Source organism: Podarcis filfolensis (genome assembly GCF_964270895.1).
Source record: "Podarcis filfolensis genome assembly, chromosome: 5".
In the NCBI taxonomy this organism is placed as follows: domain Eukaryota; kingdom Metazoa; phylum Chordata; class Lepidosauria; order Squamata; family Lacertidae; genus Podarcis; species Podarcis filfolensis.
This window is the reverse complement of record NC_139608.1, coordinates 50329782-50356135: the sequence shown is the minus strand read 5'-3', so window position 1 is coordinate 50356135 and position 26354 is coordinate 50329782. Positions and strand designations below refer to the sequence as shown.

Here is a 26354-nt window from a genome sequence, read left to right as displayed (position 1 = left end):
TTCCAGTCTGGTAATTAATTATCTTAAGTTAGTGCATTTCAACAATCTTCAGCAGGAAGGCCCTGAGAAGTTATCATTCTTATAGTATCATGAAGACACTTCTATATTAAAGTGATACCTCAATTGTATTGAATACCAGACACAATGATGCAATGAAACATCCTGACTAGCCATTTTTCCAGCTCCCCCCAACTATCTGGCCAGATAAATGAAATGTTCAACATCCCTGAGAACTGTGGTTTTTTGTTTGAATATATGAACTCTAGATTTACATATCATTTATGAGGTGCCTAAGTTTGAAACATCTGGTCTCTATAGCTGATGTCTTTATAACATACAACGACGAGGGAGGTTAGCTTCCTGTTCTGTTTCCATTTTAATTTCTGACTTGACAACTACAGCACATATTATAGTAATAATATCTCTGCAGTCACATATGAAACCATTTCTTCTTCCAGCACTGAAAGGTGTGAGATGAAAAGATTCTTGAAATTGGACAGCTGCAAAGTTTTAAGTGCTACTTTTAAGCCAGAACTGTCCCCATCATGCTTTCAGAAACACTAATAATATATAAAGCCTTGACATCCTTCCGACAACATTTTCCTGAATCTCAAATTGCTCATGCATTAGAAATTTTCTTAAAAGGCTCTGAAGTATATGGGGAGGGCCATTTCTCAATAGTAGATTACAATCTTTGAGCTGCACACAGTAGTTCCTGGTTCAGCACCAATTCTCCAGTTTAAAAGGAACTCAGGCTGGGGAAGATTTCTCCCTGGAACCTTAGAAACCTGCTAGCACCCCTCTGAGGACCAGGGACACATTTTGAATTTTGAGAGAGTGCTGTGGGTGAAAGTCACAAAAATGGCTTGTGGTGGGCATGGCATAACACAAATTACAGGGAGTGCAGTCATTTCTGCTCCCTCCGCACAACCTAATGTTTACCATGGAAAGTCAGCTATATTCTGCTGGTCCCGATTGTAGAGCTACAGCTGTTTGCTCCAATTCCAATCTTAAATCAAAGCCTAAATTGCCATTAGGTACCCGCTTACTGGGAGTAAGCCCCGTCAAACACAAATACTTAATTCTGAATCAGATATGTATACCATTGTACTGTAAGTGATATTACATCAATCCATCTGTTCCACAGAACAGAATAGTTGTACAGCTAGGTCAAGAGAGTCCTTTTAATCATAATGTGTACTTTCTGCATATAACAACTCATATAGCGTTGTTACAGAACAAGACAAAACAAGTAGCTGATGTTAAGAGATGTGAAATATACTCAGAGTCGCAAAGTGATTTCATGCTCTTTATTCGGCTCATAGTGGTGAGGAGGAATGAATGAAAGTCCCCTCAAAGCATCTGCTTTATATACATTATTTACACAATGGGCTGCACATGATTGGCTAATTCCGGAATTCTACTGTAAGCCAATCAAGTTGTGGATTCACTTCTATCTGGAGCATGATTGGGTGGTTCCTGCCAACCAATCATACTGCTGCATTGTTCTAGGCTGCATTGTTCTAGGACCAATCAGACTGCTGCATTCTGAATCCTATTGTTCTAGGACCAATCAGACTGCTGCAGTTTGGATCCTATTCAACTCAGTACATAACAAGATGTAAATAAGTTTTTCTATTATACAAGGGATTTTGAAACAGCGACCCTCAACAACAGTAGTTGTTGGACTACAAATCACCTCTGACCATAGGCTCCGCTGGCTTAGGAAGATGGAAATTGGTGTCTAACAACACTTGGAGAGCCCCAGGCTGCATATCCATGCATTATACAACAGGTAAAAGTATTTAAAAAATCAAGAGCTGAGGTCAAATTCTTCTCTTGGGGCAAGAAAAAGGTTTTGTTTGCTACTCTGCTCTCGTCTCTCTCAAGAAACAGATGTGGTTAATAATAACCACAGTTGGTTTAACCAGCCAGCTTCAGAAACTATTGTTTGAAGGTGACTTGTTTTGAATACACCATATTTAATGTAGTACCTCTGGGGGAGAGCACTTCTTGCTCCTTCTGGGGTAATTTGTCTTCCTTTGGTCCCCACCATGCACTCAGCTTTCACCTATGACTCCTAGAAGCTGTCAGTATGCGATAGGGCACACCCCAGGGACAGCTTCAACTAGCTGACTAAATCAGGTGACAGTAGCAGATGGGTCTCAAACCCTCGGTGAGTTAGGGATTTACCTTACATTTGAAGACAAGCTCTGGTGGATTGAGTGGATGAGATTAATAGTGGGTCCAATGGTCAGTGTGGTGGTTACTGCATGTTCTGTAGAGGGAAGTGGGGCAGATGGAGCTCATCAACCTGGGAAGGTAGGTAGCTCATCTAGCAGAAGGAAACTTTGATTCTATACCTCTGCTGCCTTGTGGAATACCTTTGGGAGAAGAAAAGGCTAAGGAGTAAACTACACAAATCTGGAGTGAAGCCCCTAAGAAGGCTGGATGGTGCCTTGTACTCCTCCTTTTGGCAACTCCTGCAGCCAAGCTGGTGCCAGAACTACTGCTCTGCTTTCCTTTGGATCGCATCAGTAAGGTCAAGAGGGACATCTTGTTGTCTTGGCAGTTCACAACTTCCAAACTTCCCAGACTTGTGCCCTGGGAGGTTACTTCAGTGCTGCCAATGCAGCAGTTTGACTTCACCCCCTGGAGTGCACTCCATTGTCTCTTGAGACCGACAGATGCCGCCACCACCAACAGTTTATCAGTCTAGATTTCATTTGAAGCTTTAATAATGGAAATAAAAGTTTCTGAACTCCTTCTCCCAGCTATGCAGAAGAAAGGGAGGGGAGAGCTCAGGGGTTGTTCATATCTTGCTAAACCATATGTGACATCTGAATGTGGCCATTTTTTAGGTTATACGACATGAAAAACATCAGAACATGTCAACAATTAATAGTCTTCACTGGCTGCAGTTTTAGCATCTGTTTGGTAGCTGCATAAAATACTTTCTGGGTCTTTCAGTTAACAATCAAGCACACAGTATCTGTAAAATATAGGGGACTCCTGTGTATCATCACTATTCTGCATAGCCTGAAGCTGCACATCCTGGAAGCATACAATATATCAGCATTTTGACTTATGTGATGTAAATTGCTCATTACCAAAATCAGAAGCCACCTTTTCACCCTGCACCGCAAACAGTTTACTTCAAAAGTTTGCACAAAAATGACATGGTTCTGGAGTTCAGCCAGTTTTTCAAAGAAGTCCCTAAATGGTAACTTCATGTGTTTGTTATCTATCTTGAAAACTTTTTGCTTTTCCTTTGATGGCACTGGGATGTTCATATCAAAAGAAGGAAAAGCAAACCAAGAATTCATGGAACTAAAGAAAGCTTATCCCTGTAAATTGCTTAAGGGCCTGCCTGAGGAAACTGGTTCTACTTGAAACAACATTTTCCCCCATTCATGAATTGGTTTTCTTTACAATTTTGTATCAATTTCGTTTAAGATAGTGTTCTACCTCAGACACTATCTGAGACACTAGACTAGACAAATATGTCACCTTGGTAGTTCGGGAAAAGTGTAGAGATATATAAATATTTTAAAGTACCCCCAAAAACGTTTGATGTGTTTTGCATAATGCAAAAATATTTTCTGAGGAACAGCAAGGTCCCAGTAAAAAAACCAAAAACACCCACATTTGAATGCATAAATAAATCTATACGTGCATCAAAATGGTCTCAAGATTGTTTAAAAAGGGGGGGGGGATATATCAGACTTTGACTCATTCACTTATGGGTACAGTGATATGAGGTTACATAGACAAACACACACATCTTATACAGATGATGTAGCATGTGATCACATGGAGGCTGGTATGGGGACTGCATTTGAAGACCCAAACCCTGAGCGCCACACATTCATTGGAACTTATGAATGGTGCCCTTGGGCATAAAGGTTGTATGGTCACGGGCTCCATTTCATAAAACTCATGGCTTGCATTTTTGCACAGTATTAATTATGTAGACAGATTTTGAGGGGGGGCCTACATAAAGCGTGCTGCAGTGCGTCCTCTATTGCTGAGCCTAAGTCAGCTGTCAGCTGTTGCTTGAATTAGTACTGCCCACCATTGTTCCAACAAATTGGAGGAGAACACCCCTGAAGACTAGGCTCCCCCTCCACCTGTCATGTAGTCTGCACAGGGAGACAGTGACTAGTAAGTTTTGACAAAAAACAACAACACAGTGCCATCATACTTCACACTCTATTTCAGTAGCTGAATAGCATAAAGAGAATGCACAGCTCCTTCCTGCCCAGGTAGAAGCACACATAGTATGTTGTCTTCATATGCTTTAGCTTTTTGCTAATCCACACATGCAGGAAGGTTGGCTGCTTGAAATACTGCCAAGTGGGGTCTGCTTCACAAAGCAAGTAGTTTGGGTAATGCCTCTTCTTATAGTAGCATTTACAATGACTGTTTTTTAAGTGATATCTTAGACTCTTCTTGGCACAGACTTAAAGAATAAAACCACATGGATAAAAAGGCACATGCCAAAAGATTGGCACTTTAATGGATGCTGCAAAAACACATCTAATCTTAGAAAAATCTATGAAATGTTTCTTCTATTTATCTAACATGTTTGAAAAGAAAAGAAAAAGGAAACAGTTCAGATGATAATGTGCCTCACTGTCTCTCCTATACATACAAAGTGGGGAGGGGAAGCAAGATCTCACCTTCCAGGCTTGTCTTACAGACCTGTCCCACTAGACACTTATTAGTGAGCATAATGTTTGACTAGGCCTTATGCACATTGCATTATAGCTGAGCTGAAAAACAGCAAGAGATGTTTTTCAGCTCAAAACAGCTGAAAAACAGGCAGGGGTCAAGGAGTAAATTGGGAGAGATTAAAAGAAATTTAGGGGGACTTATCGTTGGTGGGTGGCAATAGGTCATTTTAAATTAATTATTTTTCTTCTGCCAAGGTTGTGAGAAGCAAAGCAAGGTTGTGAGAGGCTGTTATTTTCTTTCCCCTATAGTCTCGTTCCTGGGCATTCTGGTGGAGAAAAAATGGCTATTGCCAAAATAATTATGGTGGTTCCCCACTTGAGACCTCCAATAGCCAATTGCTAGACTGTTTTGTAATGATACTAAATACATATGTATTTAAACGGTGCTACTGCATGCCAAAGGTAACCCTCTTTCCAAATATCTAAATAAATGTTACCCTCTAGTAGCCCCCAAACTTCAGCACTCACAAATTTAGGTGCAAGCCTTTCATAACTGCCATATGCAGAGTAGCTTCTATGTGGGTAGGCATGAACAGAGTGATGAATATACCAGGCAAAATTCAGGCACATCAAATGGGCAATATTTCCTTACACACAATCATTTGTACATATATGCACCTTAGTCAATCATTTTGTCCTAGCATAAATTACTGTTTGCCCCGGAGGAGGCACTGGTGCACCAGAAGTGCAGGGACAGAAGCCACAGTTTTAGCTCTGCTAAATGTTTCCTAAATCTGTATGATATAGACCATTGCACTTGGATATGATCACCAAGGGTTATATCCAATGTGCAATAGACTTCTGCTTGTGCAATGGAGCTGACCCCCATGATTTGTGGGGCTAGTAGTGAGGAAAGAAGAAGTACCATTGTCTAAGTATAGGTCCATTTGTGTACACACACACACACACACACACACACACACACACACGACTCATTGGTTACTATTTACTACAATGCAGGCATTAGGAAGTAAAATACCCAATAAATAAGGTGCAAAACACATTACAGAAGTATAGAAACTGAATTTTGTAATTAATTGTGAGATTCTCTCCTTGCTCCCCTTTCTGGTTTTAGTCTCAAACACATTTAACTTAATCTAACTCTAACTAAAGTTAGGAAGGGGGGAAATCAGCCTTCATTATTTATTTGAAAGATCAGGAGACCATACCTCTAGTATTATTAAAACCGTAATAACAACAGTCAGTCAATTGTGCTTTAACTATTAACATACAGTAACAGCCACCCTTTGCCAGTTTTTGTTACTTCTACATAGCTTTGCAGGAAGCTAATCTACATTTCCTAGTTAAGTTCCTCCCTTCACATGAAAGTGCTTACACTTTGAGGCAAATGTATCAGCGGGGAAAAGAATGTAAAAGGAGAGAAGACATTTTGAAAAGGATTTATGTGATTGCCCCAAATCTACCTCAATAATAGGAAACAAAATCAATATATTTAAAGCTATTTTAACAATTATAGGGTGTGCAATCTATTCAAAGATTTTATAACTTAGGTCATGACATATTGGCATATCTTATAAAGCAACCGTCTCCTACATCTACCATTTACAAATGTGTGTCTTTTTTCAGTATTGATTCCATAAACAAAGCCTCTTCTTCCTTTGTAGCTGAAAGGGAAAGCAAAATGATGCAGGCATAATAGGAATGGGAACAAACAGCGACATCCGGACCCAATGTTGCTTTTTATTTATTTTGACTGATTGATTTTCTTAATTAATCCAAAGTAGTTTGCATTACAACATCAAGGGGTGGGAAAACAAAAATATCACTAGGGTCTTTTGTCAGACATAACATTTATGTGCAGTGTTAAATCTCTACGGCAGCTTTCATTTTATATGCAGGTCAAAAGCAAGCAATAATTCCTGGTGCTTGCAGCTGTGTTGATTCATCCATTGGGTTCCATTGCTCTAATCTTCCTTTCATAACTGTACTGAATGGTGATTTTTGTTGACTGCTTTCATTGTGTGTGGCTATGCCTTGCATAAGCAAAAACTGCTGCAGGTCCTTCTTGGCATACCTGCACTCCTGCTAATTCACTTATTTCCTGTCTCACAGCACTGCCTGCTGTTTCATCCCTAGGCTTCCTGTGGCCAGACTCCCAACTACTGTGCCAACTTCTCTGAAATTATGCAGGATCTTTGTGCTGCCAATATACATATACTATGTGGCAATCTCCCTTTCTTACCTGTCTTAGGCTAAAATATCAAGTCTTTGCTTGCAAGATCCTGTATTCAGAACAACTGCAATAAATAATAAAAAGTACTGTTTGGGAGTTTAAGGGAGTATTTTTCATGAAGAAAACAGTGGTATAATTTTTGGTTATTGCTGCACCAATATGCATGGTATTAAGTCAGCCAACCCCCTTAAGTGTGATTTCAGATGCATTTAGATTGGCAGTATCCCACTTAAGGCATTGTGTCTGAAGAGGGAACTGCATGGGAAGGGGGTGCAGGAGTGCCCTCCTAGTGTCCCTCTTATTGCCCACTCCATCCCTGACTATAGTGTGTTGAGCACAAAGGGCTGAAGTCTATTCAGTTGACTAGCAGGGGGAAGATGACAGGAGCTGAGCAGTGTCTGGTTTGGAACAAGTCATCTCTCAGGGATGAAGTGGGAAGTGAGTACAGTGGTACCTCAGTTCCTGAACGCCTCTGTTGTCGAATGTTTCGGTTCTCAAATGCTGAAAACTCAGAAGTAAATGCTTCTGAAATGTTTCTGAAATGTTTTTCGGAACTTGAACATGAGACACGACTTCTGCTGAGTGCAAGAAGCTCTTGCAACTAATGGGAATCTGCGCCTCGGTTTTCGAAGATTTCAGAAGCCGAACAGTCTTCCAGAACAGATTACGTTCGACAACCAAGGTACCACTATATGGCCATTCAAGAGAGGGAGGGGTAGAGCTAGGCATTGAGAATGTTGGGGCACATGCCAGCAATTCAGAGAGGCTAAAGTACCGTTGGCTAAAATGCAAGTGTCAAAGACATCTGAAAAGAAGTGTTTATATGCTTAACCTCCAAGCCAAGATGGGTAGGCTAGAGTCTTAGATGGCAGCACAGACATAGTGGGCATAACAGAAACCTGGTGTAATGGCCCCATTTTTACTGCACTGATTGACCTCACCTAGGGAGAAAAGTAGTGGTAGTAAAAAAAAAAAAAGAAAAAAGGTAGCCATAGGGATGATAGGAGGGAGGAGAGAGTGAAGGAGAAGAGGAAACTCAAGCGCATGAGTTGTTGTTGGCATCTGTCTGACTTGGGAGAAAAAGGGTGTGTGTGCCAGCAGAGCAAATAGAGGTGGAAGAGAAGAGGATGGGAGCTGAGATAGTTGTAGGTGTGTGATATCAGCCAAATTTGGGAGGCAAAAGGGGCAATGAATGAGGACAAATCTGAGGAAGGCCTAGAAGTGTCCTATACTAATAGCATGACACCTGTGAAATTTTGTGGGCAGTTCCCTAGTAATTTCTAGAAACAAGCTGGTAGCTTCCAAGGTATCCAATCTAGTTAATGGATTGTTCCATATGCTAGCCTGCAAAATATGGGCAAGTAAAAGTAGCATTTAATCATGATAAAGCTTTCCTTTAGAAACTTCAGATTTTTCTGTAAAATAACTGTTGCTAGACTTTTCCATTGTGTCCTAAACGTGCCAAAATGTAATGATGTGGTAAGAAATGCCATATGTATGTATTGCAGTGACCAGCATCACAGAGATATGAAATTCTTATAGCAGAACAGTCCTCTGCCTTGACAGCCCTGACTGTGTATTTTTAGTAGCTTAAGCTCCTCATTGCACAACAAGTTTGCTGGGAGATTGAGTGGTAGACCAGCTTCTGTCTAAGAGCAGCTGTAATCCAAGGTTCTAGGAAGGACTAAATTATAGCTCTCCAAGACTTTGGGCAGTAAACAAAATAAACCAGACAACAGGAATATAAAGGGCAATAAGGTAATGAATAAATTATCTGGAAAGAGCCAAGTGCCAATGGTGCGGCAGCAAGTGAAGGAAATAACGAACTCAAGGTCTGGCTATGTAGTTTGGATGAAATATTGAACCACATGGAGAGAACAATCTAGGAGCAAAATAAATTCTCAAGAATGAAGAGCTGAGAACATGTCATTGCAAACAATAAAAAAAACCTGGAAACCAAACTTTAGGGATAGGGGTAGATACAAAGATTATAAATCTTGGTTTCAAATCTTTGTGGGCTAGTTCAGAGTAAGGAAAAATATGAAGAAAAATAAGAATCTTACAAAATATTTCACCCAAACATATAATTTAATGTATACTAAACAAAGATAGCAGTGAAGTAGACAAATTTATATCTGCTTCAGCCAAGTAAGCAATAACTAAATTTACACTTACTTGGAAATAAATCACACTGATATCAGTGAGGCTCACTTTGAGTAAACATGCTTAGGATAAATTTGTAGAACTGTAGGGTTCAATGGAATTAAAAGGTCAGTTAGTCCAAGTTGGTACAGAGACTTCACATTCAGGCATCAGTCCCTGTTATATTACTTATGGTTTATCACAAATAGTGATCCTGAGGAGCAAAACATATCATGCTAGGGGTGTTTAGTAGGTCATGAAAGAGGTTTACTAAAGCAAATCCAAAAAGGCAAAAGGTAACAAGACATGGAACATTCCACAGGACAAGGTGAAAACCTGATTCTGATCAGTCATTGCTTTCAAAGTGTGTTCTTCTTGTTTAATTTTCTTGTTGCATTTGCCTCGGAAAATGAATCTGTTTTATTATTTATTTATTTATTTAATGTATTTACATCCCACCTGTCCCCCAAGTTGGGATTCAAGGCAGCTTACATTTTAAAAATGTTATTATAAAATCTAAAGTAATGAAAACAAATTAGTTAAAAACAATAAGTACAATAAAGAACATTGAGAACCAGCATCAAAATATCAATTGCCCTGACAGCAGCCCAATATCGTCTGCATCTAGTTTTCAAAGGCATCTCTGAATAGGAAGGTCTTAGATTGCCAAGGAAAGATAACAAGAAGGGAGACAATCTAACCTCTCTTGGGGGGGGGGATTCCGTAATATAGAGCAGCCACAATAAAGGCTCTCGCGTTTGCCAACACAAGAGCAGTAGCAGACTATGAACAGCGTGTGTTAAGCTAAGACCTGGTCCACAAAACCCAGAAGATTGTGTGATAAAAATATTCCTGGACTTCACTACTTCACTCATTTATTTATTTTTAGGCGGGTAGAATTGCAAGATTCAATGCCCAACTGAGTACAACAACAATCCCCTCCACATTAAACACACACACACACACACACACACACACGTATCAGAGAGAAGAATGAGTATGAGATTTTGTGTAAGAAGGTTTTTCTTTGAGAGGGAGAGGTTCATAGGCAAAAAATATCAGTCATGAGATCCACGTGTGAAATATGGAATGGTATGGTACAGCAATAGTTTTACTGCTTGATCTAGTAAGTTGTGGAGTTCAAGGCAAAGGAAATACCCAGAGCTGCAAACCAATCTCAGTATTAAAAGCCCCATAGCAATATTGTAGAAGATCCAACAATATCAGATTGAGTAGTAGTAGAAGAAGACAACACATTTTGAGGTGCTGTTTGCAAGATAAGAGAAGAGAAACCAGCCACATCCTCTAGGCTTGTGCCAGTCCTGTGAGAGAACAAATGCCAGACCTTCTGACTGATTCAGCAAAGATCAGCACGAATGGTGCTATAGAGAGGCAGGCTTGAGATGGTTTACTATTTACAGTAAAGCACTGTAGGTTAGTTTCTATATTTTCAGCTTGCATATGGGAAATCTATTGACTTGTCCTGCTATTTGCAATTAAGCCCTAGCTATTAGCACTAAGGAACAGATAACTCATTGCTACTTTTAGTTAAGGCCTGAACGCAAGATATGTTAGTGAATTCACTTAAGAAATTTCAGATCTAATTAGAAATTGATTTTTCTCTCTTTTTATTGTATTGTTTAAAGAGGGAAACAATACATTTGCATTAAAACTTTCAAACCCAAGCCATAAAAACAGGTATTGAGAAAAAAGTTGTAACAATTTAAGTGGGTACACATTATTGTGTATCTTGTCATCTCAAAGCATTAGGAATATTACTCTTTTTCTAACAAAAAAATACTGTCCATCTACCTACCTTCTCTGACCCTGTCCTAATGCCTTTTGTAGGGTTTCCAAACGCTCGCCAGCCAGCTGTCAAGTGGGTGCTTGGGAACTGCAGCGCAAAGGGCGCTGCCAGTCCTATGCTCAGCACTTGGGGAAGGATTCATCAGAGGGCTGGCAAAGCACATATTTCTCCTCCTTCCTTTCTCCCCCTCCTACATTTCACAGGCTTTCTTTGGCTGTGTACACATGTTCCCTAGATGGGGTAATTGATTTTATTTTTTTAAAACTTTGTACACAAAGTTAATTTTTATCCAAGGTACCATCACAAGGTCCAAGTCTCATTCAACATAATAGTACCTAAGTTCCTTTCCCAATCCCCTTAGCAGAGAGTAGGTCTTATTTCTAATTTTATCATCATTTTATACAAGACCTTTTGAATTACTACTACAGATTAATACTTCAAATCTGTCTTATTCCTCAATAGACATTACCAGTATACATAAAAAAAGGTAAAGGACCCCTGACAGTTAAGTCCAGTTGCAAACGACTCTGGGGTTGCTGCGCTCATCTCGCTTTACTGGCCGAGGGAGCCAGCGTTTATCCAGAGACAGCTTTCCCGGGTCATGTGGCCAGCATGGCTAAGCCGCTTCTGGCGAAACCAGAGTAGCGCACAGAAATGCCGTTTACCTTCCCGCTGGAGCGGTACCTATTTATCTACTTGCACTTTGACATGCTTTCAAACTGCTAGGTAGGCATGAGCTGGGACCGAGCAATGGGAGCTCACCCCATCGCAGGGATTCGAACCACTGACCTTCCGATCGGCAAGCCCTAGGCTCAGTGGTTTAGACCACAGTGCCACCCGTGTCCCAACCGGTATACATATTTTACGACAAATCTGGAAATACTGATACAAAAGTACTCTCCAACTTCCCATAAATTCCATATGTATAATGTTTAAAACTATTGTTCTGTACTAGGTTTCCTATCCAGACATATATTCCTCTCAAGCCTCAATATTTCCTAAGGTATCATTACCCTTGATTTCTTTATTTTCTTATACTGCTGTTAAATAAAATAAACTGAGGAAATTTACAGATTTTAAAAACTTGTCCCATACAGAGGACACTACCTTGCAGGACAACCTGAAGTGACAATAGGGGTGTGCATGAAGTGTGGGGGGGGGGGAGTGTCCATGTGCACTGAAAAGTCTTACTGGCTTGTGCTGGCCAGGGAGGAAAAGGGAGGGCAGATGTTCTGAATTTTTCCCACATGGATCTTTGCTTTTTTTAGTATTTCCTTATTGGCTCCAATGGAGGGAAATTAGTTACATCATATTGAGACTGGCAAAGGAAGGCTGATTCTGGGGCTTCTTCCATGAATGAAGGGCCCTTGGACCCACCAGATCCTAGGCCATCTCCATACTATCCCTGTTCCATGCAGAGCTTTCAGTGGGTATAATTGGGGCCTTTGGGGCATATGCATCTTCACCTCAGATGACTCCATTAGTTGATATTACAAATATAAATACATATAATTCAGTACTGGGTATATCAGGACTATAGGCATAGACACACCTCCATTAATGGGTAAATAGTAATGGATGAGGATTTGATCCCCCCCACTTTGAGGGAGATGAACCAACACTCCATTTTCTATCCATATAAATAGAAAAGTCTTGGTTTGAGATCTTAGGGGTTAGAAGGCAGGACATAACTACTTGGTACCCAAAGTTTGCTGTACTTTGTACTGTGCTTTCACTTTGGTTTTAATGGTGTACTTCTCATGAGAAGAAGCAGATGATGAAATAACAGCAACAATCTCTAGCCTATGTCCTATATTAAATTGGGAATATTTATTCCAGTTTCAGAGTTTCCTTTCTGGCTATTTGAATTGCAGAATTTCCAGAGCATCTATATTTATATTGTGTGGCTACATAGTATTCCCCAGGCTGTTTACTGAAATGTTCCAAACTGCATTTCCATCACATATAATTATCCACTATAATTAGCCCCACTGTGGCATACTAGTCAATAATATAGGGGCTGGGAAGTGGCAGCTCTCGAACAAATCTGACCCTCTGAAGGGCAAGGCTTCAGCTGCCAACAGCAAATTTAGGTTTGCTTCCCTTGCCTTCTTACCTGACACAAACATTTTAGGCACTGGGGAGAGGAAGAGCAAAAGTTGAGGGCAAAATAGGGAAGAAATAACAGCTGTACATTCAGTGATGAAGCAGAGCAAACACCATCAGGAAACTCTCCAAGAAACATAGTAGTCAACAAGGAACATAGGAAGTTGCCTTTGTCCATGTAGTTCAGTATTGTCTACACTGGCTGACAGCAGCTCTTCAGGGTTTCAAATAACAGACATTCCCAGACTTGCCTAGAGGCGCTGAGGATTGAACCCAGGACCATCTACATGCAAAGTTGTTGCCTAATAATTTTTCTATGGACCTTTCCTTCTGCTAGAGTAAATATGATGTACTAAATCTTTTCAACTAAATCGCTAATGCCAAGCCAAAAGATCTCCTTCCAATTTTGCTATCCCTTTGTGGGTTGCAAATCAGAGAGGGTAGATTTTAGCAATAGGGAGGAGGTAAGCCTTTGCTGAATAGTCAGTGCCAGCACTTCTTTGGGTGGCCATCCTGAAGTCCCTTCAGGATGATGCTATGTAACATCATTTAGAGAAATGGTTTAGAAGCAAAATGGGGTTATTTCCCCACGTCCCACTTTGAGTAGAACGTTCACTTCCATCTCAGAGAGACTCTAACAATTACAGTTGGCGTGCTGGTTTAAAACACATACTGCTATGTTTTAATCCTAATGCCCATCCTTTTTCTAAGCCCATCCTGGCAAACCTAAAAGAATCCCTTTTTCATATTTTACTGGAGGCAGTCTTGAGTTCCCATATTAGGTGGAAAGGCAGGCAAAAACAAACTAGACAGGATCATCTGGGCACAGTACTTTGCAAACAGTTTCAAATGTGGCGTCTTTATAATGAATAGTTCCTTATAAAAATGTACATATGTATACACAGGTGTGGTACTAGTCTTTATTTGACTGGTCTTCTGAGAAGTGTGAAGAAGCTGGAAAGGGGTTAACAGTTTGAACGGTAAACATAAAGGAAGCGCAACAAACCATGCCTTGTCAGCTTTGTTCTAATTTTCCTGGCACAAAGCAACACTCAAAGGAAGCCAGACTTTTCAGTGGCGGAGCAAAAAATGCTTATTAGCTCGCTAGGCAAGGCAAAAAGGAAAGAAAGAAAGAAAGAAAGAAAGAAAGAAAGAAAGAAAGAAAGAAAGAAAGAAAAAACTAGACTTCAAAAGAAAACAGAAGTGATTGAATAATATACCATGTCGTTTTGTTTATTTATTAAATGTATATACTGCCAACAAATCATAGCTCTCTGGATAGTTCACAAACCCATTAAAAGTACAACAAACTAAATTCAAGCCATAAAAACAGCAAAACCATTTATAAATAATGTAAACATAGGGGGGGCCCAACACATCTAAAACCCAACAAAGGCATAACATCTAGGAACAATTTTATATCAGAAAAAAAACCAACCAGAAGCAGAATAACATGGTACAGCTATCTAAAAGCACCAGATAACTATACCCATTAAAAGGCCTTGGAGAACAAAATAAAGGTTTTAATTTGTCTATAAAAGACCATAGCGTGGGTGCCAGGCTATCCTCTTTGGGGAAAGCATTCCCATGAGCATGGCGCCACCACCAAAAAAGCCCTCTCCCTAGTAACAACCCAATTCACTAGGTAGGGAGACCTGGTGAAGGGCCTCCAATGAGGAGCTCAATGAATGAATGGGCAGGTATATATGGGAGAAGGTAAGTTATAACAAATTGACAAATTGCAACTGGTCCTTATTCTGAAAAGCAACTTGTATGGTTGGACAACTATAATGGAGGCTGATTCTTCTATAATTCTTTTTTTAATGTAAATATCCAATCAGTATACACTTAGGATAACAACAAATGAATCGGAGCCATAGCTGCTATTTAGGAGAATTCTTACCTGACTGACCAGGTGGTGGGACTCCTGATGAACCTCTTGGCAGGCATAAAAACACCGTAAGTACTGCTGCTTTGTTTCCTGAGCAAGGCTCAATGGCAATTGGCTTTGGAGAACCCTGAAAATGGAGAAGAAATTGTATTACGTGATCTAGGTTATTTTATACTGCTACATATTGGATTCTTCACACAAAACATTTACAACTATCCACAATAAAATAGGAGCCTCAATGTTTCCCTGTGAATAATCCTCGTTGATTGTTGTTTTAAATGAACCTTTCATTTCATTGACTTAAATACAGGTTTTCATGAATAACTTGCATTATTCAATTAAAGTGGCAAAAGAAAGAAAGAAATGACCTAAAAGATAATGTTTTTCATTTCAGCAAATTTAGTAACATATGTTAATTACTGAAACATTCAGATCAGCAATATGTTTTAGCACTACAGTTTCTCATAGGATTAGTATCACTCAACAACTTATACAGAAAGCACAGTGGGAAGAATACTGTGTTACATTTTCAAAAACACTGTGTTACGTTTTCAAAAACAGCTGTGCTTGCAGTAGTTCCCCCACTCCCACCACACACAGAGAGAGAGAAGGAAAAAGGAAATATATTGTTAAAGATAAAAGGTGAAGATTTCTTCCCTCGCATTTTAAATTAAATCAAATATACATGAAGAACATATTTCTGTTAAAATCAAAATGATAACAAATTGGACTGATCTAATGTGGTATATGGGACGCGGGTGGCGCTGTGGGTTAAACCACAGAACCTAGGACTTGCCGATCAGAAGGTCGGCGGTTCAAATCCCCACGACGGGGTGAGCTCCCATTGTTCAGTCCCTGCTCCTGCCCACCTAGCAGTTCGAAAGCACGTCAAAGTGCAAGCAGATAAATAGGTACCGCTCCGGCGGGAAGGTAAACGGCGTTTCCGTGCGCTGCTCTGGTTTGCCAGAAGCGGCTTAGTCATGCTGGCCACATGACCTGGAAGCTGTATGCCGGCTCCCTTGGCCAATAAAGTGAGATGAGCGCCGCAACCCCAGAGTTGGCTATGACTGGACCTAATGGTCAGGGGTCCCTTTACCTTTAATGTGGTATACAATATATATTATCCTCCAGTAGGTAACCAGAAACATGCTGCTGCATTGTCAAAGAACACAGAAAGGGAGGGTGTTCTGAACCCAGATGGCCTGTGCGAGTGGTTTGATGCAGGGATACCAAAGAAACACCAGAATGGCCAGTTCTAGTGCTTTCTTACAGGGAGATGTAAACTTGCAACACAGCCTCTGAAGGTCCACTGCCACTGCAGATATGGTTCAGACATTGCGGCAGTGAGAGGCCATGATGACTTGTCCGCAAAACACTAATATGTTAAGCATAACATACAAAAGACAGCATATGTCCATAGGGCCAGAATCTCTCATCAACCCACCTGACCTATGAGGGCATAGGTGGCAACTATCAATTCCAAGACTCCCTTTCTAGGCCAAGAGGCCAGCATCCCAGGGCCCACAAGTAAACACAGCATCAAAGCAAGGCAGTTAGCATATATCAAAGCAAGGGCATTTATAAGCATCCATGAGCTTGCAACAACTGCCAACTAGTCCCAAGGTTATCTTGACTACCAATATAGTGTTTGCAGGCCTTCTGGAACAGTCTCGCCTTTGGTTCAACACAGAGAGGGAAAGCAAAGCTTTGCAACAGGGGACAGGTAGCAACCTGTCTTTGAAGCAAAGCTAAAAGAGGCAATGCAGAACATAGAGAAGAATAAGATCTAATAATTAAGAACAAAGGAAGCTGTCTTATTCTCAGCCAGACCATTGGTCTATCTATAGCTGTGTCCACTCTAGAGGTGTAATATGTGCTTGGGTCACTGTTTGTGTGTGGGTTTGTGCTGCTTTATCCCTATTTCTCCCTCAGCAACCTGTACAACTGTCTACCCCATTCAGAAGCATTCCCCAAACTTCAAAAAAGGGTTTTTAAGGAGATTTGAAAGCAGATTGGGGCAGGAAAGTCACTGTTAGTCAGACCTCTTTAATTGTTTGTCTGGACTGGGGAAAAGTGGAAAGCAAGGAAAAGTAGAAGTGTTCTCTGCTCTTTACCACCTGGTAAGCATACAGAGACCAACCTGCACATTGGCAATGCTCGGAAACAGCATCTCGAACTCAGATCCAAGCTATCACCCCAATAGTTCTTCCCTGGCTGGAGATCACAGGAGGTTGGGTAAAGGGATTCCAATTCTGTTCCATTTCTAATGTCATCAAAAGTATGATTAGGTCCAAACTAGGCCCAGAATTAACCAAGCTATTCCGCAATTTTATTTTGAAGAGACTTCAATTCTGAACTGAACATGTCCAAGTGTGTCTCCCCCTGCCCTCCACTCTGAACTGCAGTTGCTACTCTGGCAGACAGAACTCACCTTGGAATAGTTTAGTGCCTTTTTATCTTAAAATAATATCTGCATGTGGAATTTCAGTTCTGGCTACACTTGTGTGACCATTCTTTGGGGTGAAATCCAGTCCTGTTCGCATCAGAGGAAAGGGGCACAAAGAGCTATCCTCCACAAAAGACTTATTCCTATTCATTTTATTGAAGCAAATATATATGCACATTTCCTTGTGCACACAGATCTATTCCCTTTCTTGGACTTTATGGGGCATCTCATGGATCTTTCACTTGGACTGAATACAGATGGATAACTATTTTCTTTTTAAGAGGACTCCCTGGCATTCATATATGAGCACGTCAATATAAGTCACAGCAACACAAAATTTATTGAGTGTCTAAGAATCAAGAAGGAGCAAATACACAGTACAGAATGCAAATCCAAAAAATTCTTAGCACTTGAAAATGATTTATAATTAGTCATGTTTCCATATTTTGCATTTGATAAATCATATGAATTTCTCATTTCAGAGCTTACATGTTTAATTATGTATTGAAGATATTTCTAAAACCTTTGCGGTCAAAAACAGTCAATTTTACCCTCTTATGTGTAAATATTTAGAAAGCAATGCTGTCATGTTCTTAAGACAAAAAAGAAAAATATCCGAGGGGAAGCTCTGTCAATGGGTTTTGATTTGCAGTTCAAAGCCATTAAACTTTTCCATTTACATGCAAAATACAAAACTACATGTAAATGTCAACTGATTTAAGGATATAAAAACAAGTGACAGTTTAGCAATGTTAAATATGCTGACATGCAATTCTGCAGTAAGAGAAGAAAATAGTATTATTTTCCACTGCATAAACAATTAACAATTTCTATTTAATTAACAGAAAGTAACCTTTATTACTCTAGAACCGGGATACATTTAGTGAGCAAACATGCAGAAAAACTGAGATGAGATATATTATACTTATCAACATTTCCCTGCACAAGTCTGCTTGTGAGTAAACTCCCCATAATTTATTTTAATGTAGAGGTCAGAACTTAAAGGTGTTTATAGCAATTTGTGCTAGAATTTCTTGTGATAAAGTTAAGGAGCAGAAAAAGGAGCAGCAAACGAGAAATTGTGGCAAACATATATACTGGCCATCAGAAATCATACCGTTGCTAAAACTGCATGCATTGGAACTTCCAGCCCGGCCAACCTACCTGGTCAGCTGATTTAAAGATTCTATAGCCAGTGGTATAGCTGATTACATACCTAGTCGTATAGGACCCTCACAACATGAAAGTAAATTTGGGCACTGCAGACATTTGTATGAATCAGTCATAACTTGTTTAGGAATCAAATTTTACCATTCAGCTATCCTAATATTTCCCCTACCTCAGCTTGGAGCAGCTTTGGGGAGGGGTATTATTTAAATGGAATTATTTAAAGGAATTAAAATTATTTAAAGGAATTATTTAAAGGAATTAATGAAATTATTTAAAGGAAAGTCCAATGCTGTAAAGAAAAATATTGCATAGGAACCTGGAATGTAAGAACCATGAACCTGGGTAAGTTGGATGTGGTCAAAAATGAGATGGCAAGAATAAATATTGACATCCTGGGCATCAGTGAACTAAAATGGACGGGAATGGGCGAATTCAGTTCGGATGACCATCATATCTACTACTGTGGGCAAGAAACCCGTAAAAGAAATGGAGTGGCCCTCATAGTCAACAAAAGAGTGGCGAAAGCTGTACTGGGATGCAATCTCAAAAATGATAGAATGATCTCGATACGAATCCAAGGCAGACCTTTTAACATCACAGTAATCCAAGTTTATGCACCAACTACTGGTGCTGAAGAAACTGAAATTGACCAATTCTATGAAGACTTACAACACCTTATAGAAGTGACACCAAAGAAGGATGTTCTTCTCATTATAGGGGATTGGAATGCTAAAGTAGGGAATCAAGAGATAAAAGGAACAACTGGCAAGTTTGGCCTTGGAGATCAAAACGAAGCAGGGCAAAGGCTAATAGAGTTCTGTCAAGAGAACAAGCTGGTCATCACAAACACGCTTTTCCAACAACACAAGAGACGACTCTACACATGGACATCACCAGATGGGCAACATCGAAATCAGATTGATTATATTCTCTGCAGCCAAAGATGGAGAAGCTCTATACAGTCAGCAAAAACAAGACCTGGAGCTGACTGTGGCTCAGATCATCAGCTTCTTATAGCAAAATTCAAGCTTAAACTGAAGAAAGTAGGAAAAACCTCTGGGCCGGTAAGATACAATCTAAACCAAATCCCTTATGAATACACAGTGGAAGTGAGGAACAGGTTTAAGGATTTAGATTTGCTGGACAGAGTGCCTGAAGAACTATGGGTGGAGGCTCGCAACATTATACAGGAGGCAGCAACTAAAACCATCCCAATGAAAAAGAAATGCAAGAAAGCAAAGTGGCTGTCCAACGAGGCCTTACAAATAGTGGGGGAGAGAAGGCAAGCAAAATGCGAGGGAGATAGTGAAAGATACAGGAAATTGAATGCAGATTTCCAAAGAATAGCAAGGAGGGACAAGAAGGCCTTCTTAAACGAGCAATGCAAAGAAATAGAGGAAAACAACAGAATGGGAAGAACCAGAGATCTGTTCAAGAAAATCGGAAATATGAAAGGAACATTTTGTACAAAGATTACCATAATAAAGGACAAAAGTGGTAAGGACCTAACAGAAGCAGAAGACATCAAGAAGAGGTGGCAAGAATACACAGAGGAATTATACCAGAAAGATATGGATGTCTCGTACACCCCAGGTAGTGTGGTTGCTGACCTTGAGCCAGACATCCTGGAGAGTGAAGTCAAATGGGCCTTAGAAAGCACTGCAAATAACAAGGCCAGTGGAAGTGATGGTATTCCAGCTGAACTATTTAAAATTGTAAAAGATGATGCTGTTAAGGTGCTACACTCAATATGCCAGCAAGTTTGGAAAACTCAGCAGTGGCCAGAGGATTGGAGAAAATCAGTCTACATCCCAATCCCAAAGAAGGGCAGTGCCAAAGAATGCTCCAACTACCACACAATTGCACTCATTTCACACGCTAGCAAGGTTATGCTTAAAATTCTACAAGGAAGGCTCAAGCAGTATGTGGACCGAGAACTCCCAGAAGTGCAAGCTGGATTTCGAAGAGGCAGAGGAACCAGAGACCAAATTGCAAACATGCGCTGGATTATGGAGAAAGCTAGAGAGTTCCAGAAAGACATCTACTTCTGCTTCATTGACTATGCAAAAGCCTTTGACTGTGTCGACCACAGCAAACTATGGCAAGTTCTTAAAGAAATGGGAGTGCCTGATCACCTCATCTGTCTCCTAAGAAATCTCTATGTGGGACAAGAAGCTACAGTTAGAACTGGATATTGAACAACTGATTGGTTCAAAATTGGGAAAGGAGTACGACAAGGCTGTATATTGTCTCCCTGCTTATTTAACTTATATGCAGAATTCATCATGCGAAAGGCTAGGCTGGATGAATCCGAAGCCGGAATTAAGATAGCCGGAAGAAATATCAATAACCTCAGATATGCAGATGACACAACCTTGATGGCAGAAAGTGAGGAGGAATTAAAGAACCTTTTATTGAGGGTGAAAGAGGAGAGCGCAAAATATGGTCTGAAGCTCAACATCAAAAAAACGAAGATCATGGCCACTGGTCCCATCACCTCCTGGCAAATAGAAGGGGAAGAAATGGAGGCAGTAAGAGATTTTACTTTCTTGGGCTCCGTGATCACTGCAGATGGTGACAGCAGTCACGAAATTAAAAGACGCATGCTCCTTGGGAGAAAGGCGATGGCAAACCTAGACAACATCTTAAAAAGCAGAGACATCACCTTGCCAACAAAGGTCCGTATAGTAAAAGCTATGGTTTTCCCAGTAGTGATGTATGGAAGTGAGAGCTGGACCATAAAGAAGGCTGATCGCCGAAGAATTGATGATTTTGAATTATGGTGCTGGAGGAGACTCTTGAGAGTCCCATGGACTACAAGAAGATCAAACGTATCCATTCTTAAGGAAATCAGCCCTGAGTGCTCACTGGAAGGACAGATCGTGAAGCTGAGGCTCCAATACTTTGGCCACCTCATGAGAAGAGAAGACTCCCTGGAAAAGACCCTGATGTTGGGAAAGATGGAGGGCACAAGGAGAAGGGGACGACAGAGGATGAGATGGTTGGATGGTGTTCTTGAAGCTACCAGCATGAGTTTGATCAAACTGCGGGAGGCAGTGGAGGACAGAAGTGCCTGGCGTGCTCTGGTCCATGGGGTCACGAAGAGTCGGACACGACTAAACGACTAAACAACATTATTTAAATCAGCGCTGCGTGGTTGAGATGTTGCCTTAATCCATTTAGTCTCTGTTGATTCCCGGATACAATTTACCCACTACCACCTGCTTACTGGCTGCGGAGGAAACTTACAAGTCCCTGTTTTGTAAAATACCAAAATTAAAAGACTTTATGAGATCTGATTATAGCTCTCATATGCCTGGGTAGTTTGGCCCTTATGATTATGGATCAGGAGCCACTGGTTTCCATTTCTGGCATATCCCCCGCCTGTAAGACAAAAGTGGATTGGTGTGATGCTGTTGTGTCAGTGTTCCGTTGCGCCAGAAGCAGCTTAGTCATGCTGGCCACATGACCTAGAAAAACTGCCTGCAGAGCAGACAAACGCCGGCTCCCTCGGCCTGTAAAGCAAGATGAGCGCTGCAACCCCAGAGTCGTTCGCGACTGGACTTAACTGTCAGGGGTCATTTAAAAATGGCTATATAGATATGTGAGAGACAGCTCTTGATTTTTGAAATTCACATCAATAAAATATTTTCAACTGCTAAAACTTACAGAATCTTAAGAGACTTTTGCTATTTTAATTTTGTGTCAATAAAATTCAGATAACATATCCTGAATCAAATGGTATTACCATTAACAATTTTCAATTGAACTTCATCAGAATCAAGTACATCTAGCATTTTCTGGTTTTGCCTGAGAAAATGTTTTATAGCACGTTAAGGCTGGGAAAGCAGAAGTGCAATCTTAGTGTATATCATTTCAAGTTTGTAGGAAGAGACCCAGGCAGCATAGAGCAAATGATAATAATTCAGATACCCTTAGGTTTGTCAGTTGTTTAAAGATAAATACATAACCATAAATCAAAGTTATTTCAGTGGGACAAGACACATTCTTTGAAATGTACAGTTTATCATACACTTTCCACAGCTTTTGGGGGGAGAGATAAGGCACATCCTTGTTTACCCAAAGCACTTAAGAACTGTGATTTATTTGCTGGAATTGTCACATTTTGGATAGTAAGAAGAAGTAGCTGTTAATGGTGTGCCAAAAAAGAAAGGGGGGGGGGAGCCGAAGACAGTGAGACAGTTAATAAACTATTTGGAGTGGATAATATATGGAGGAAACAGATGTCTTCTTAAAAATAAACTGGGTGTGGGTGGGTGTCCTCCCTGTTTTCCTTTGTTGGCCTGAATGAATAAAGCTTATAAAAAGTTGGAGGTGGGGGGAGATAAATACATAAGATACAGTCCAGTAAAGGTTAAGCACACCTGAGTGCCACTGATTTCAGTAAGTGACAGTTAAGCACATATCTAATTTTCTTGCACTGCCAATTATTTCTTAAATCATGGTGTCTGTGGCATTATGAAGATGAAAACATTTTCCATCCTTTAAAACTCATATAAGCCACAGCAAACAATTTATGAACCCAACAGTTATCCTAATTTGTATTTGATTTGAGTTTTCGTTGTTGGTTTTAATATTGTATTTAATCTTATTTAATTTTTGTGTATTAGGGGTATCTGCAGTTTGCCAAATATTTATATGCTGTATTTAAATCAAAATAACAACAGTCCCTAACCACTGGCCATGCCAGCTGGGGCTGGAATGAGTTTTAGCCCAGAAACATCTGGAGGATCACAGTTTCCCCACTTTTGCCCTGGGGTTTGCAACCAGTCAGATTCCTAGGCGGGGGAAAGTGATACATGTTTTCTGCATGGTAACGCCTGGCAGAGACTTACTCTGCTTGCAATCACCTTCTTGGAACTTAGTCCACGAGCAAAACCTTCTGGCTACAACATCAAACCAATTTTTTTTCTACTTTTGTTTGTTTGTGTCACCCCACAATTCACCCCACACACCTGATGATGAGTGCGGGAAAACTCAAAAGCTTGTCACATTTTTCTTGACTTTTTCATTGGTCCTAAGATATTACTAGAATGTGGACTTTAATAATATAAGATCATTTTTATTGAGCTCAAAAAAATTGTCCTGATCCAGCTGGGGGCAACGTGCATGGCTCTCTAGGAGGAAAAGGAAACATATGCTGAGACGGATGCTGTACTGTTCCTAGCAGTGTACAAACATAGGTTGTGCTTGCATAGCTCTGCTCAAAAAATCAGTGCTAGTGATCAGTTCTTTTGGGTAAGGCTAGGTTTCATTTAGACAAATGAATTTCTGTTCCTTTTTTTTGCAGCAGTATGCAACTAGATTCCGGTAAAGATGAAAAAGGATTAATAAAATCCTTTAAAAATATTCACTATCATCACAAAGTGAAATGAGCTAAATGTGTGAAATGTTCTCTACTCATTTATATTCCAAGAAAAAGAACACCCATTTTATTTAAGTACTTGGTCATCTATTTTCTGGGCAGTCATTTGAAAGCTAGGTGCATCTAATTTTTAAAAGTGCATTATTATGCCATAAAGACAAATAGATCACGAAAGACTAAATGGCTGCCATCTCTTGCCAAAAAAGCAATTAGAAAATTGGATAAAGGAATTAATGTGGGTATGTTACACCTGTCAGCAGTAATAAGTATTTTGACATGAGCAGAATAAAATTTGACACAGTGCACAAATACTGATCTGATCCACAAAGTACTTAGAATGCAAACAACTACGCATTAATCACTTCCGTGTCGCCAGACAAAAACATCAGAAAGCTATTCTTATCACAATTTGTCTATAAATAAAAGTGAGTCCCTGAGCAGCCTGAATAAATTACCCCTTTGCAGATAATGATAATTTACACTAATGTAAAAATTAATTCTTAATCACATTATTAACACTGTATTTATCTGGTGAACACCAACTAGAGTAAACATGATTGCTTTGTACGTAAGCAATCAAGTGAGTTGATTTGATGCAATTAACATGGGCAAACTCAAATCCTCACAGCTACGTTCTATGGTTTGTGGCAACTCTAAGAGATGCAAGAAATATCAACTGTGCAATTCTATTTTTCTTCTGCTGGTTTACCTGGCTTTTGCTCCCACTATAACATGGGTGCAATGATGACATTGCACTGGAGAGCTGTTGGAATGTTTCATCGAAGAAATTTAAAGCTCTTTTGGGAAGTTCAGCATCCTTCCAAGAGTTCGTCAAACTTGGGCTTGGAATCCTACCATACTCTGCTGTGTTTTCAAATTTCCAAGCAAGGATAAACAAAAGACTATTGATTTCTCTTTTTTTTAATAATAATATTTATTAACATTTCAAAAAATTACAAACATAGGAGAAAGAACAAAAAAAACAAGAAAATGATAAAACAAAAAATTACAAAAAACTGAAAAATAGAAAAATTAAAAACAAATCAATTTTTCCATAGCTTATCTTTCATTTACTTATTTCCTTGACCTCCTCACACCTTCCTTTTTTGTATTCTAGTTCAATTAGTTAATTCAGCAAATCCTTTCCATCTTTGTTTTTATCTTGATCATTTATCTTAATATGTTGTGACTTTACATTCTCACCTGTTAACAACCCATTTTTACACACTCCTTTGTAACATTACTGCTAAAACCACATAACTTCATTCCAGCATCCTTCTAACATTCCTTAATTTTGCAATGTTTCTGTAGATAGTCTTTAAACTTCTTCCAGCCTTCTTCTACCGATTCTTCTCCCTGGTCTCGGATTCTGCCAGTCATTTCCGCCAATTCCATGTAGTCCATCACCTTCATCTGCCATTCTTCCTTGGTGGGTAGGTCTTGTGTCTTCCAATACTTTGCGATGAGTATTCTTGCTGCTGCTGTAGCGTACATAAAGAAAGTTCTATCCTTCTTTAACACCATTTGGCCGACCATGCCCAGGAGAAAGGTCTCTGGTTTCTTCAAAAATGTATATTTAAATACCTTCTTCATTTCATTATAGATCATCTCCCAGAAAGCCTTAATCCTTGGGCACGTCCACCAAAGGTGAAAGAATGTACCATCAATCTCTTTACATTTCCAACATTTATTATCAGGCAAATGATATATTTTTGCAAGCTTGACTGGTGTCATGTACCACCTGTATATCATTTTCATAATATTCTCTCTTAAGGCATTACATGCCATAAATTTCATACCTGTGGTCCATAACTGTTCCCAGTCAGCTAACATAATGTTATGTCCAACATCTTGTGCCCATTTAATCATAGCAGATTTCACCGTTTCATTCCTGAGTGTTCCATTTCAACAGCAAGTTATACATACTTGATAAAATCTTAGTTTTGGGGTCTAACAGTTCTGTTTCCAATTTTGATTTTTCCACCTGGAAGCCAATTTTCTTGTCCAAATTGTAAGCCTCCATTATTTGATAATAATGAAGCCAATCTCGCACTTTATCTTTTAGTTTCTCAAAGCTCTGCAATTTCAATTTGTCTCCTTCTTGTTCCAAAATTTCCCAATATTTCGGCCATTTGGCCTCCATATTGAGCTTTTTCTGAGCCTTCGCTTCCATCGGTGACAACAACCTTGGGGTTTTATTTTCAAGTAGGTCTTTATATCTTGTCCAGACATTAAACAATGCTTTCCTGACAATATGGGTTTTTAAACGCTTTATGTGCTTTGACCTTATCATACCACAAATATGCATGCCGTCCAAATACGTTATTGAAACCTTCTAAGTCCAAAATGTCTGTGTTTTCAAGAAGCAGCCATTCTCTCAGCCAGCAAAATGCGGCTGATTCATAGTAAAGTTTAAGGTCTGGCAGGGCAAATCCACCTCTTTCTTTTGCATCAGTTAGTATTTTAAATTTTATTC

At 39.8% G+C, this 26354-nt stretch overlaps 1 protein-coding gene across 3 annotated transcripts in view; it reads right to left on the bottom strand.

The window, feature by feature from the left end:
• ATRNL1 (attractin like 1) overlaps positions 1-26354 on the bottom strand; it is a 503181-nt gene that overhangs the window by 52569 nt on the left and 424258 nt on the right. For all 3 annotated transcript variants that reach the window (XM_083616673.1, XM_083616675.1, XM_083616674.1), the window contains one exon: positions 14889-15003. In XM_083616673.1, coding sequence (XP_083472799.1) covers positions 14889-15003 — 115 coding nt within the window. The remainder of the gene's footprint in view (positions 1-14888; positions 15004-26354) is intronic.